General features: G+C 37.4%; 1 protein-coding gene across 1 annotated transcript; it reads right to left on the bottom strand.

Annotated features, from left to right (window-relative positions):
- Positions 1 to 6,586: 6,586 nt before the first annotated feature.
- Positions 6,587 to 11,629, bottom strand: LOC140375877 (polymeric immunoglobulin receptor-like). The gene is made up of 8 exons (XM_072461919.1): positions 11,488 to 11,629; positions 10,297 to 10,641; positions 8,914 to 8,995; positions 8,562 to 8,788; positions 8,033 to 8,111; positions 7,327 to 7,418; positions 6,795 to 6,844; positions 6,587 to 6,729 (listed from the first exon to the last, which is right to left on the bottom strand). Exons 1-8 carry the CDS (start codon positions 11,534 to 11,536, stop codon positions 6,655 to 6,657), a joined length of 999 nt encoding a protein of 332 aa, XP_072318020.1. The 5' UTR covers positions 11,537 to 11,629; the 3' UTR covers positions 6,587 to 6,654.
- Between the last annotated feature and the right edge of the window lie 1,377 nt (positions 11,630 to 13,006).

Below are 13,006 nucleotides of genomic sequence, written 5' to 3'. Positions count from 1 at the left end.
ATGGCTCACTGTAGCGCTGCTTGGCTTTCCCGCTCATCCCTGGGCATCTGATTGTCACATAATGAAATGTAAAAGTGGATGGCAGACCTTGGTGGTGATGGCTGTTAAGTATCAAGCCACTGAGCCCTCACCAGTCTTCCCGGCTCGACAGCCAACATAAATATTTCATGTCCGCAAACAAAGGCGTGTGGCTTTCAAAAGGCTAAATAGGAAATCAATCGCTTTGTTATGCAAGAAACAGGAAGGTTCTGACAAATGAGTTATGGAAGGAAATTATATTGTCAAAGGAATATGCAGATTACTATCAAAATAAGTGGAGATTATATGCATGCCTGTTTATTTACTAACTAGCTTATATTACGCTGACAATTTCATCTTTGTCTGTTGTTGTTGTTGTTGCTGTTGTTTTTTGACTGACAAACAGAAAAGTCAATAGACAGATTCAAGATAGCAGTGTTTTTCAATCAAGTACAGAGCTCATAAGGAGAGTAGACTTTGGAAATGGTCCAATGTGAATTTAAATGAATGTTTTACAACCTGGCTACATTTTAAAATTGGTTGTTATTTTAAAAGGTCAACTATTGCATGTTTTGTAGTAAATGTCAACGGACAGTGTGTTTTGTAGGATTATATGTGTAATGCTGTATATCGAGGCCAAAACAAAGGGGACAACAGCATTCACCATTGGTATAAATACCAATGGGCATTTGCACAGAATAATTTGTATAATCTATAATGGACTTTGCTCTAGCTACATTGTGCCAGTAACACACTGACAAACATCCCACAATATTGTTCACTTTTTTGGTCAGATTTTTCAAATAAACCTCCAAAAGCTAATTACAGACATTATGCTTTCTACAGCTTTAGTATTTTGGTGTCTACTAAGGTAAAATACACAAAAGAAATTGATCATGAATAAAAATGTAAGGAAAAACACCACCCCAACATTCAGACACCAGGACTGGGATGTCACAGTATAAAATTGTTGTTATGATTATGATTGTGAGAGAAAAAACCCAAAGTGTTCAATATATTGTTATTCCTCAATTTTGTGACCATCTTTATGAAATACAAAGAACAAATCAAAGATAATGTGACAAAAACAGACAGAAAAGAAGAAGAATAAAATAGAGATATATTTTTGGGACTCTGGGTTAATTTAAAAATACTTAATTTTGCTTCTAAAATTGTCAACATAATTATCTTGTGGTTCTGACAATTATATTGTGACACAATTAACCTAATCTCTCTTCTAAACAATCCCAATTTATATTTTATGCAAAGTGGGTGAGGTCCTCAGCTGGGATCAAACCACTGACCTTTGAGTTGATGTGACCACTCGCCGCTTGGTAACTGATACTGTTATTTGTCTTTATGTCACTTATAAGAGCCCAACAACAGCAGCACTAAATGTAAAAACTCAGTGATGGAAGAAGTACTCAATTAATTAAAACATTCAATCAGGCTCTGTCTATTTTTCAGATTAAACTATGTGCAATTTTTGCCGTTTAATAAAACACGTAAAATGCCTTCTTTTTAAATGAAAAACTTACATGACGAAAAACGTTTTTCTTACATTTATGTGAGCTTCAAATGTATATCTTCACATTTTCTATTCACTTGAAGTGTCTCGCCTTAAAAGTACATAAAGAGTAAAAAAAACTAAAAGTGCTTTCACTGTAAAAAAAAATAATACTTAAGCAAAATGCCAAAAATGTTGTTTAAGTAGTACTTACTTACTTACTACTTACTTTTCACACATTCCACCACCGCAAAAACTAGACGAGCAGCCAGCAGAAGTGTCCAGCCTTGAATCTCACTGCTTTGGGCGTGAACAGCTTAACAGCCAAAAGGTGAATACTTACTTGATATGCCTTCCTTTTTATTCCATACATATAGTCTCGATGTGTCTTACTGAGTGGGTGGTGAGGGTCCCAACAGGCACTGGTTTTGTATACCGTGTGGGAGTATTGAATTCATGACAGCTAATTATCCGCTGGCTTTAGCTGTGCAACATACTGTAAGTACTGCTCTAAATGTTCTGCCCTACAAAGCATTAGCCACCCACGGCGCTCAACTCAAGTCCCGGAGATAATTTTGGAATTTTTGTGACTGATATGAAATCCACAGGGGACGTCATCAAGCCACTAAAACAGAAAACTCCAAATCTAATCCTCCCTTATGCGGCTACGATAAAGACGAGCATTGAGTCGTTGCACCAGTAAATTACACTATAGAAGCATGAAATTGATATTGATCTCACTTTCTGCTGTATTCTCTTTCGTGAAAAATAGCATATAACGTGACTTGAGTATCCACTGCTGTATTGGAAATGGCACATATTGCTATTGATTAAACGACAGCAAACACAAGATGAACTTATCCTAGTAACAAATGAAAGGATTTATATGGACTTTGACGCCAACAATGGTGCCATCAAATAAAAATGCTGGAGGAGTGGATTTGTAGTTCAGTGAAGGAGAGATTTTCCCAAGACACAACCAAAGATCCGCATTCGTGTGTACCATGTTCTAAGGGTATTTACCTGCAGCTCCTACTAAGCCCTGTGCAGTAAGCATCTTGGGCGCTTAGTTTTTATTTACAATCTATAGTTCAAAATAGTCCGAATATGTGATAAAATTATGAAAATACAACAATAATCTTGTAGGAACTTGTAGAAAAACAAAAACATGCTCTTTATTGATGTATTTTTTGGGAAAGCATTTGCACAGCAGGAAATGGCATTTGCTTTTGTTTATTTACATTGTGAAAAATGCAATATCAGCTTTACTTTTATTGGACAACCGCAACAGCTTGAAAATATAAAGGCCAACTGAATGAGCTATTTCTGTGTGTTGCCCAGAATTCAAAGATATCCTTCGTTTTTCAAGTAAATGGAATCTTTTGAGCCGTAATGCAAATGCAATCAACCCACATTCAATGGTAGATTGCAAGGCACAGAGCTACGAACAACATCCGGGCATCATTCAGTCATTTATGATGTATTATTCTTTATAAAACTGAACTTGTTGAAATGTCTTTTTTAGTTAAACTGAAAACGATTTATTTTTGTTTAATGATCTATGTGTGTCTAACGCCGTTGTCATGGCTATAGTTGTGGCATTTCTGCTGGTGATGAGGACAAATTGCTTCTTGACCTATTTGGTGCAATTTTTAAACTCTGCTTCACAATGACATTGACATTTAAGTTACAACCGAGGGGCGCTGACTTTGATGTAGTCTGTCATTGTGGCCTTTTCAACAAGTGAGACTTTCCCGATCATTAACAATATAAGAATAGACTTTCAACTTTAAAATATCATCCAGCTGTTGAGTGAGAATCAGTGGGAACAAAGCTGTCGGAAAGGGTGTGTTTTGGTGTTCTTCTGGGTAACGTCTGCACTTCTAGAATGTCAAGAGGAAAATCTTTGGGACATAAGAAATGTATGGCTTCAAAACAAGAAATACATAATACGCTTAGCTGAAAAATGCAACTCTACCATCTGCAACAAACTGGTCAGGAAACAGATATTTTCATACGTGTATATTATAGATACAATGATTCCCCTTTGGGAAAAATGCCTTGAATTTGTGTAATCTTGATGTCTCTTAACAACTATATTACTATTATTTATTTATTTTAAACAGAAAGCATGAAACAGAATATATGTTTGAGATGGCGAATTTATAGTGGATAAAATGTAATAAAAAGTCAATTATTATAATTTATATGACAAACATCTGAAACAATTCCTCTGAAATATCATATAAATATAACAATTACCGGTAGTAGCTTCCAGTAGGAGTAGGACTTTGTAAATCAGCCAGGCTCTTTTAAGGTTAAACATGTTGTTAAGATCCAATAGTTTATGCTTTTTAAGAACATGACTGTGATGGTAAAGCTATAAAGGCATGGAAGAATAGAGCACAGCTTAACACTGGTCATCCCATTTGATATCCATAGTCCTCATTCATCGAGCCCACATATATACTGTATTGCAGTAATGGATATCTGGTTTTATGTGCAGATGTCTTCTGTCCTTGTGCGCTTGACAAATGTAGCTGTTCTTACTTGGCCACTGTCTGCACTTTGGAGTTGTCCTTCACGCCACATTTTTCTGCAGGTAAACTAATAATGCATCCTTCAACACCACTCTGTGCGACTGGAACATATATTCAAAGTAAGAACTAAGATGGCATGACCTGAAAACATCTACTGTACAGTAATGGCAACCAAACCAGCTCTTTTTACAGTACCATAAGGAAATAACGTTATGCGCATGAGTGGATACAACAGTTCTGACTATTCAGAGTAGAAAGAACATATTTCATACAGGGTTGACCTCCATCTAGTGGCAGAAAAGCACCGCCCAAAATGCATGAAGATTAATGACCAAGGCATCAAGGCAGAGGCAACACGGTGGTGATGCTAAACTGGACAAGTGGCCTACGCAGCAAAAGGTTATACAATATGTGGCCATGCACAGCTGACAGGGAGGAAATGAAAGGCATACCATATGTTTTCACTGCATTTAGAAGACACGGAAAAGGTGAAATGGTTTGAATTAGAAGCAGATCTTTTCTTCTTTGATTTTTTTTCTCTATTTTTGCCTCTAATTAATGTAATAAGTCAATCACCATTTATATCCAGAGGTTCTTTAATGAAGAAGACATGCTTTTTTCAAGTTGTGTTGAATTACAACATACATGGATTGTCATTTTACATTTTGTTCACTGTAAACTGCTGAATTGAAAAATGTATTAATAGAAACAGGTCCATTGACTTCCTGTTCAAAACGGCAGAACTGAGTGGTATTTCACTGTAACAAGCAGTGGAGTTTGGTTTATTTTCATTTTATTGTTTTTTAGTACATGGCATTTGTATGACTTTCATGACACAAGTAAGTAGTGGGCGGAGATATGGGGGTAGGGGAAAACGGACATTTTTTGAGCCTCGATTTTAAGACCATGCAGGATTACTCAAACACGCATGAATCAAACAAACACAACTCTGTAAACTAATAAAGACAAGACAGTTATAACATGGTTCAAAGTTCAAATACGTCCCCTTTATTTGTTAACATTTTGAGTACAACCTGTGTGTTTAATATTATTTTGCTGCGCACTAACATTGTATTTCTACTCTCTCCATTTTGCAAGTAGGAAAGGTTGTGTATTATAAAACATATTAAAAATGATGCTTTATCAATACATTTGCTCTCAAAACTTTTTGCTGTAAATGATGCAGGTGGTTTTCACAGAGCTATGAAAAAACACAATTTAGTTATAAAATGTGGAGGCTTAAGTTGAGTGACGGCTACACAGCGCTCCCATTAGCCAATTCAATTTACAAGTCCAACACTTCACTTGGTTCAGAATGAGGCCAGGCACTTCAAGCATGAAATACAGAGCCGTGTGGTGTTGACTCCTGAACAGCTCCAAACATCGCCATTTTCTATGTATTGTACATTACATTTTCTGATTTGACCCCGTAATGCCATTAAAAGACAATCAAGATTATTCGAGACGTCTTAAAATCAGGGTTTGTTTCAAATTTAAAAAAGTGTAAACGTGATTACACCGCTATGTTCTGAAATGTTTCCCAAAAGGGCTGTATCAAAATATGCATTACCAATTGTGTATGTTTTGTTTGTTTTCAATTGTTTCTCAGTAATATAATTTAGCTTAGGAGTTGTGTTACTTTATCGAATGTTGGAAATGTTGATACACAATGCAACATTTGTGATAAAAGAAAAAAATAAATAAAAATAAAACAAGACAATAAAGGTAAGTTACTGACTGAATACATTATAAAGGTAACAGTACAAATTGACATTCAAATGTTGCAACTAGTTTTAACCAGTCAAAGAAGCAAATAAAATGCGCAGTTCATTTCATCATTTGATAGAAGATTTTCAGTGGTGCAGGAGATAAAATACTAAAACTATATGTAATAAGCAGCAAAATGTCATGGGACCACCAGCCTGATCTGCCTTCTGTTGGATCAGACCTCACAGGCACCACTCATCAGAGCTATTTTTGTTCATCTCTTAGTGAGTACTTAAGAGATGTACTTTTTACAGAAGGAAAATTGAGATACTGCCTAAAACAATCAAATATATACATTGAAAGCATTCTGTACCAGTCATGACAACTTGGCCTTGATGTTCAATTGACCTGTCAGTGGCCATAATCGTATGCCTGATAATTATTGTTATTTTATTATTATTACTTTATTTGAACTGCACATTCATTAATATTACTGTAAATGTGCCAGTATTAGCTATAGTTTAGCTAGTTTCCCACTGTAGTCCCAGACGAGGCGTAAAAATGCCAGCAATATACAAAATGTACATTTACATTATATACAGTATAATTAGGATTAGTAGAAAAAATAAAAAATTAAGAGTCCATATAAAAACAAATTATGATATACTATTTACATTTGGGACTTTCTTCAGACTGTTACTACCTGTAGAGACACATCTTTATTAAAATATCCTAGAGAAGCGATAGAGAGAGAGGGGAAGGCGCAGGATATTTGGTTCATATGGTTCCTCGCATCACATTGAAGTGCTGTATTGTGTGAGGGATGTGCACGAAAAAAAGTATAAAAATACAGTGACAGTAAATGTAAAATATATTTCCTGCTCAAAGCATAGGTGAACTCTGGGAATTCTTGTTGAGGAAAACAACAGCAGATTCTTGCATCTCGTCTGAATAGTCCTGAAAGCCGAAAGAAAAGAGATGATTCATGTTTTAGATGATACAGCGTGATGCAGCAAACTTACATTAAAGCTGACTTTCATCCCCTCTGCATGTCTTAGCTCTGGATCATTCTCTGCAAATAGACGTTATGATTATAATTATTGATGAAAAAATCTAAATGCATTTACTACGTGGCAGATTGGTCCAAAACTAACTTCCAATAAACTAAAATCTTTTGGGAATGCACCGATGTGTCAAATTAAAGGCTTATTAAAATGTAAAAAAACAAAAACAAATTTATAATAATAGAAACCTAATATAAATGTTAATTCATTTTACTACACAATTTGCACAATACATTGAGACCTTTAATATATTAATTTATATACTTTGTTCAAAAGATTGTGGTGATTCTGCCGGTGTAAATCATAGGCGGCATCTATAACATATTCTGATACATTTAGTTAAAAGAGATTGCAGTTTGCTGATATCGCAGTAAAAGTGCTATACTGTGCAGACCGAGTGTACCATTATTTTCTGTTCAATATTCCCAGAGGGGCTGGTACTACTCCTGTACGGTTAAAATTAAGTGAGAATAGAGAGAGACATCCTTACTGTGCAGTTTCCACATCTTTCGTGCAAATATGGCAAATCCCAGGATAAGCAGGAGAGAAGCGCACACCAACAGAGTGCCCAGGATCATGTAACTGAAACACAGGGCCAGCTTTAAGAGCAGCTCACGTCTAACTCCACGGCAACACAAAATTATGACAAATAGATAGGCCTTGGCGAGATGGCAGCATCATTATGTGTGCGCTCCACTCAGATGAACTGCACCTGAACTCCAGTTTAATGATAGATAAGCAAGAGACCACAGAAAACAGCAGCCGGAGGAATTTATGCTGCACTTGAAATTAACTTCACTGTTTTGGGCAAAGTTGTGACAAAACTTTGATAGGACAACTGCGTTGGAATATATATGAAGATTCACTTTTGAATTTACGTGAGGTGAGGGTTTCATTGCTGGTTAATGTTTAAAGTCATATTTTTACAGCTAAAATTATGTTCCTAATATGTGCCTATAAGGAAAAAAATAAAATAGATATAAATCAATTCTCCAATTGGTACAGACTTTTTTTTTCTAATGCATGAATGGTTTGCCCAGGAGATGGAAGCTGATAATTCATAATTAAATACTCCAACCTACCAACGAACCATTATTGTTGGAATATTTTGAACTACAGATATCTAATTGATTACTTGTGAAGTAGTAGCTATTCAAACCAGTGAGCGAGTATATGACTGTCATGTGTGTATTCACCTGTGAGCGTTCCAGGCACTTGTGATGGGCTGAGGCAGAGTTTCAGTGGATGAAGCTGAGACAGGCATCACTGCTGCTGCTGCAGAACAACACAGTGTTGGCTAAAGTTTACCCACATTGGAAGTAAACAATATGTGAGAGACGGAAGTAAAGATTCACCAACTTTAGTAGGACAGAGTACAGTCTGAGCTGTGCTTCTGGATGATGCAAAGTTACAATGTGAAATACGTCCCTTTCATAGTACTAGACATTCCATTATTTTGTGTATGTGTTATGATTATGATTCTATCCTGGACGCATACTGTACATAACATTATTATTATTATCAGTATTATTATTATATTATCACTGTATATGCGTTTCACTTTTTGAAATATATCATGTTAAAAAATAAATAGAAAAACAAACAAACAAAAAAACAAGTTGATCAATGACAATTTCAAATGATCCGATCTCAATTCTAATATGATTAATTGCACTACTGACTGAATAACCCGATGACACAAATGTACTAGAGCTAAAGACTTACTGGTGGTGACCCGGGGAAGGACCTGGAGATGCACCGCGACCTTCTTCTGTCCCACTCCACACCAGTACCAGCCCGTGTCCCTCATCTGGAGTTTCTTATAGGTCACAGTGAACGCCCCAGTTCTGTCATCCCGTATGTCGACTGAGGTGTCTGTGTACACTCCTTCAGAGTCCGTGAGACGACAGGAGCCCCAATCCCCACTGCGACACCACTTCTTTGGGCTCTCTCTGTCACAGCGGAAGGCAAAGACGGCTGTCAATCGAAAATGCCTTTGTGTGTCTGCGGTTCACTGATGCCAGCCCGATTCATCTCAATGGACGGGTACGTTTGTAACGGCGCTGTACGTAAATACCTGTATCTTTCGCTGTAAGAGCACTCGGCCGTGACACTGCTTCCTTCTTCTCCGCTCAGTCTGCTGTGGAGCACCGACATACCTGCAGAGAGAACACAGACGCTTAACTTAACTCCAAACTCAAAACCAAGCAGACATAATTTTATTATTTTATTATAATTTTGTTCCATTCATTTTGCTTATCACTGTGAGTGTAACAAGCGAAGGTGCCTTTAGTTGCTGCTTTGTCATAAAGTACATACTTTCAGCTGCAGGGTCAGTACAGCCTCCAAAATGGTATCATTATTATTTTTATTTTGGAGGAAATGATAAGATCTTCCATGAGGGTTACACATGAAATGGTATTTGGAGCAGTTTGACAGTGACACGCAGTCCAACCCCCTTCGTGTTTGTCTCATTGTTCTAAACAAGCCTGGAAATAAATCAAATGTATAGTTAGCACCTGAAGTCATGTACAAACCCTAAGCTTTTAATGTTCTCTCCATGAACAACACTTTGTAAAGGTTTTTATGTAATATTTGATTGAAAAGCTAATAATAGGAATCAAAAGATTTTTTTTTCAAAGACCCCCTGGTTTTAAAGTTATTGATCTCTTTCGTTAGTTGAGAAGACACTTAATTGGTTCATAATAATTAATACGTAATATAATTAGCTTAATTAATTACTTCATGGCTACTGAAAACTCTGTACAACCAGAAAAGTCTGATGAATTTAATTTTTTCTCTTTTGAATTTTGACAGATTAGTTTTGATAGATTATGGCATTTAAACCTCTCAACTTCACAAAAAGGATCCACAAGGACATTTATAATGTCTCCACTGCACTTAAATGTGTCTTTCACTCTCCACTTATATCAAATACATTTTGAAATGAAGTGCAAAAGAGTCAGTGTCTATGTATATGATGATTATGTACTAATGAATTCCTTCTCTCTAGTCAAGCTCTTGTCAAAAATGCTCCTACTCCTGAGGGCTGAGGAAGCCAATGTTACTGTTACGAGGTAAACAATGCCCACAGGTGTCTCAGGACGATAAAGGCCTGTGCCGCCCCTGTCAGGCTGGGAAAAAGAGGATCTCTCGTGCTGAGTGGAGAGCACATATGCCAGCCACGTGTAAAGCGGGTGTCATGAGTTCAAACTGCAATAATCTGCTGAATGTCTTTCCCTCCCTCATCCCCATTTCATGTAAAAGGCACCTTGACAAGTGAAAATCAAGTCAAGAAATGTTGTTATTTATTAGGGATTCCTGTGGCACCACTTCATTAAACCAGAAGAAAAGTAGATATTTTCCGTCTTAAGTCCTGGTTTTGAATTTTAAGTGACTCTCGTTAGGCTTAATTGAGACACTGTTAAATGTTAGAGAGAAAGGACTTTTCCTTACTCACCATGTATGACCTTTATGTCAGTGAATGCATACGGATCCGTACTCCAAATGCCTCCGATCTCCACTCCACACATGTACCAGCCAGAATCCTCCTCCTTCAGCTGCGTCATGGTCACAGAGAAAACCAACTGCACCGGATCATCATCAATCACCACTTTCTGAGCAGACGTGTCGGGCGTTTCAGGCTCGTCTGTGCGGGCCAGGCTGGTGCAGAAGTCTTTCGTACGCCCGCGACACCAGTACTTCACATAACCAGCATACTGTGGCTCATAATGGCACGGTATTTTGAGAGATCCGCCCTCCAGAACAGAAAACTCACGCTCCATGGTGACGCTGCACAGACAAACTGATACAAAGGAGAAAACAGCTAATTTAGTTTACATGCAGAGCAAAAACAGCCACATCTGAGTAATCTGATTTCTTTCTTATTGTTCTATGTTGACAAGGGGAAATATGCACACACAAAAAAGGGCAAACTAATGTAGCAAACATGTATATATGAATGAAATACTTACATTTAAATGAATTATTCATTGTCTTACAGTTACTCTGAAAATCCACAAAGTAACTGACAAGTGTCACATGCTGTTTTTGGTGAACAGATTGCTCTTAAATATTGGGTTATCTGATTATTCTACTTCAGATTTTTTTCTGGCCATGTAAATGTACCCAGTATTATATAGATATTAGATCAACATTAAACTGGTAGGTTTAAGGTAAATAATTGACTACAATTACACATGACAGTTGTATCAAGTTTTACTTAGAAAGTCAGAATGCGTTTACAACTTTCAGCAAACAGCCCCCAATAATTGTCACGTCATCTATGTTTGGATATGCAGACGAAGCCTGTGGGCACGTTTTGTTCCATATTTTACTGGTGTGCATTTTCCTGCTTCAAACATCAACACAATTGTGAAATTGGATGATGCTCACACAATAGAGATTTGGGTGTAAGACAAAAACATAAACCTTTGATGGCTTGTCAAACTAACTTGCCAGTAGGTGTTGCACAGTTAGGAAGTTTGGATAAATACAAATACAAAAAACTTCCAGAAACAAAATGTGCATTCTACGGAAACTCTTCATGTGGGAAGTGTGCATGAGCTAGAACTGAAGTGAAAGTTAAAAAGCATCATAACTCATAACAGCATAGACAATGTGAGCTATATTGGGTTTGGTGTGTCATTACCTTGAATCCATTGTAAAAAGACAAAAGTAAGAATGAAGTGCTGGGGCATGCCTGAATTACACTTAAACTAAAGTTCTTGGGTAAATCTTTTGGTTCCAAGAGGCAGGTTCCGCTGGAGTTTCGACTTCCCTACAGTCACGTGATCACTGACACTGATGGAGTCCAGATGTGGATGTTAACTGTTGAGATGCCAGCTGGATTTGAAAAGCCAACCCTTAAAGGTTCACTGTGTAACTTTTCTGCTGGAGCGTTCAAACATCTGTTTGTTTTCGTGGACATGTTATTACTGTGCCAGGAATGTTCCATAGTATAGCATTAAACACAATGGAAACAAGCAAGGCATGCTAAGCCATAGTTACAGGTCAGAACTGCGGAGAGGCGACCCCGCACACAGTAAGAATGTATGATATTCTGGGTATTTTTTGCAATACAAACATCTGTATTTGAAAAAGGGCAAAAGAAGAACAGTTTAATGCCATACTGTGGAACATTTCAAGCATAGGGAATAACATCGCTATGGAAACAAGCAGGTAGTGCCCCTTTAATTTCCAGTAAACCAAATCAAAATCAGTGTAATCATTTGTTTTATTTATTATGACTTGCATCCATGTTTTATCGCTAAAATACTTTGTCACATGATTAAACTAATTAAGAATAGTTAGTTTAGCAGATAATGTTTTACTTTGCAATGTGTCACCAAGGTTACAGCATCAGAGCGTCCATATTAGAGCCTAATGTCTTGCGGCTCCCCCTTGGTCATAGGTTTACTTTGTTTTCTAAATTCTGTGTCTAACTGATATTTCAATCCACTGAGTTTTGTACATTTTATAAAAGGTTTTAGAACTCTGACCCTTTTTTAAATCAAAGGAAGGTCTAAAAAGTTCCCATATATTAGTCGCACTTTTTGTCATGATTTGAGTGCAAGCATTACTTAAAGCTTCGTTTTTCAAAGTTGCCCATCGCACTTCGCATCCAAGCAGAGAAGGGTTTTGGCAAGCTGCAATAAAATTATTTGATTTTGAGGCTTGGGCGCCTTGGATTGTGTCCAGTATTCACTTGCCGGATTAATTCGCTCCACACATACAGCCTCAGCCCAGTCATTTAACAAACAATTATTCCAAAGCGGCGCGTGCAGTGAGTCAAGGATGTCCCTGCAGTCTGTTGCTTTCAGTTCGAGCCATAAATACACAATGTACAAAGTCTGGGCAGAAATAAATGTCAGTGCTAAGCAGGCACATCTCGGGATTGACAGTCTCAATCCCCTCCAAAACCAAGACCAGATCACATTCTGTTTGTTGCATGCCTGTAAATAATATTTTTTTGTCTTCAGACTATTGACGCTTTAAAGTATGTCTATAGAGCCGCGGCCGAAACTACTGGGCTATTTTGTGCCGCGGCCCCTGAAACTGCTGGGCTATTTGACCGCGCCGGGTTAGCCATGGGGCTATATGGCCGTGCCGCGGCTCCTGAAACTACTGAGCTATTTGACTGCGCCGCGGCTCTGTAGCCACGGCCTAAC

This window comes from Eucyclogobius newberryi, unplaced genomic scaffold, assembly GCF_026437365.1.
Source record: "Eucyclogobius newberryi isolate DKJ021-1_F unplaced genomic scaffold, fEucNew1.0.hap1 SCAF_340, whole genome shotgun sequence".
In the NCBI taxonomy this organism is placed as follows: Eukaryota; Metazoa; Chordata; class Actinopteri; order Gobiiformes; family Gobiidae; genus Eucyclogobius; species Eucyclogobius newberryi.
The sequence above is the reverse complement of the archived record's forward strand: the minus strand, read 5'-3'. Positions and strand labels throughout refer to the sequence as shown.

What these genes read in the sequence shown, in the direction of transcription:
- LOC140375877 (XM_072461919.1), bottom strand. Translation starts at nt 11,536, where the DNA reads ATGCCCCAGCACTTCATTCTTACTTTTGTCTTTTTACAATGGATTCAA. An exon ending in AAAGATGTGGAAACTGCACA is followed by an intron (nt 6,845 to 7,326) that starts GTAAGGATGTCT and finishes GTCTATTTGCAG; the next exon opens with AGAATGATCCAGAGCTAAGA. An exon ending in GGATGAAAGTCAGCTTTAAT is followed by an intron (nt 6,730 to 6,794) that starts GTAAGTTTGCTG and finishes TTCGGCTTTCAG; the next exon opens with GACTATTCAGACGAGATGCA.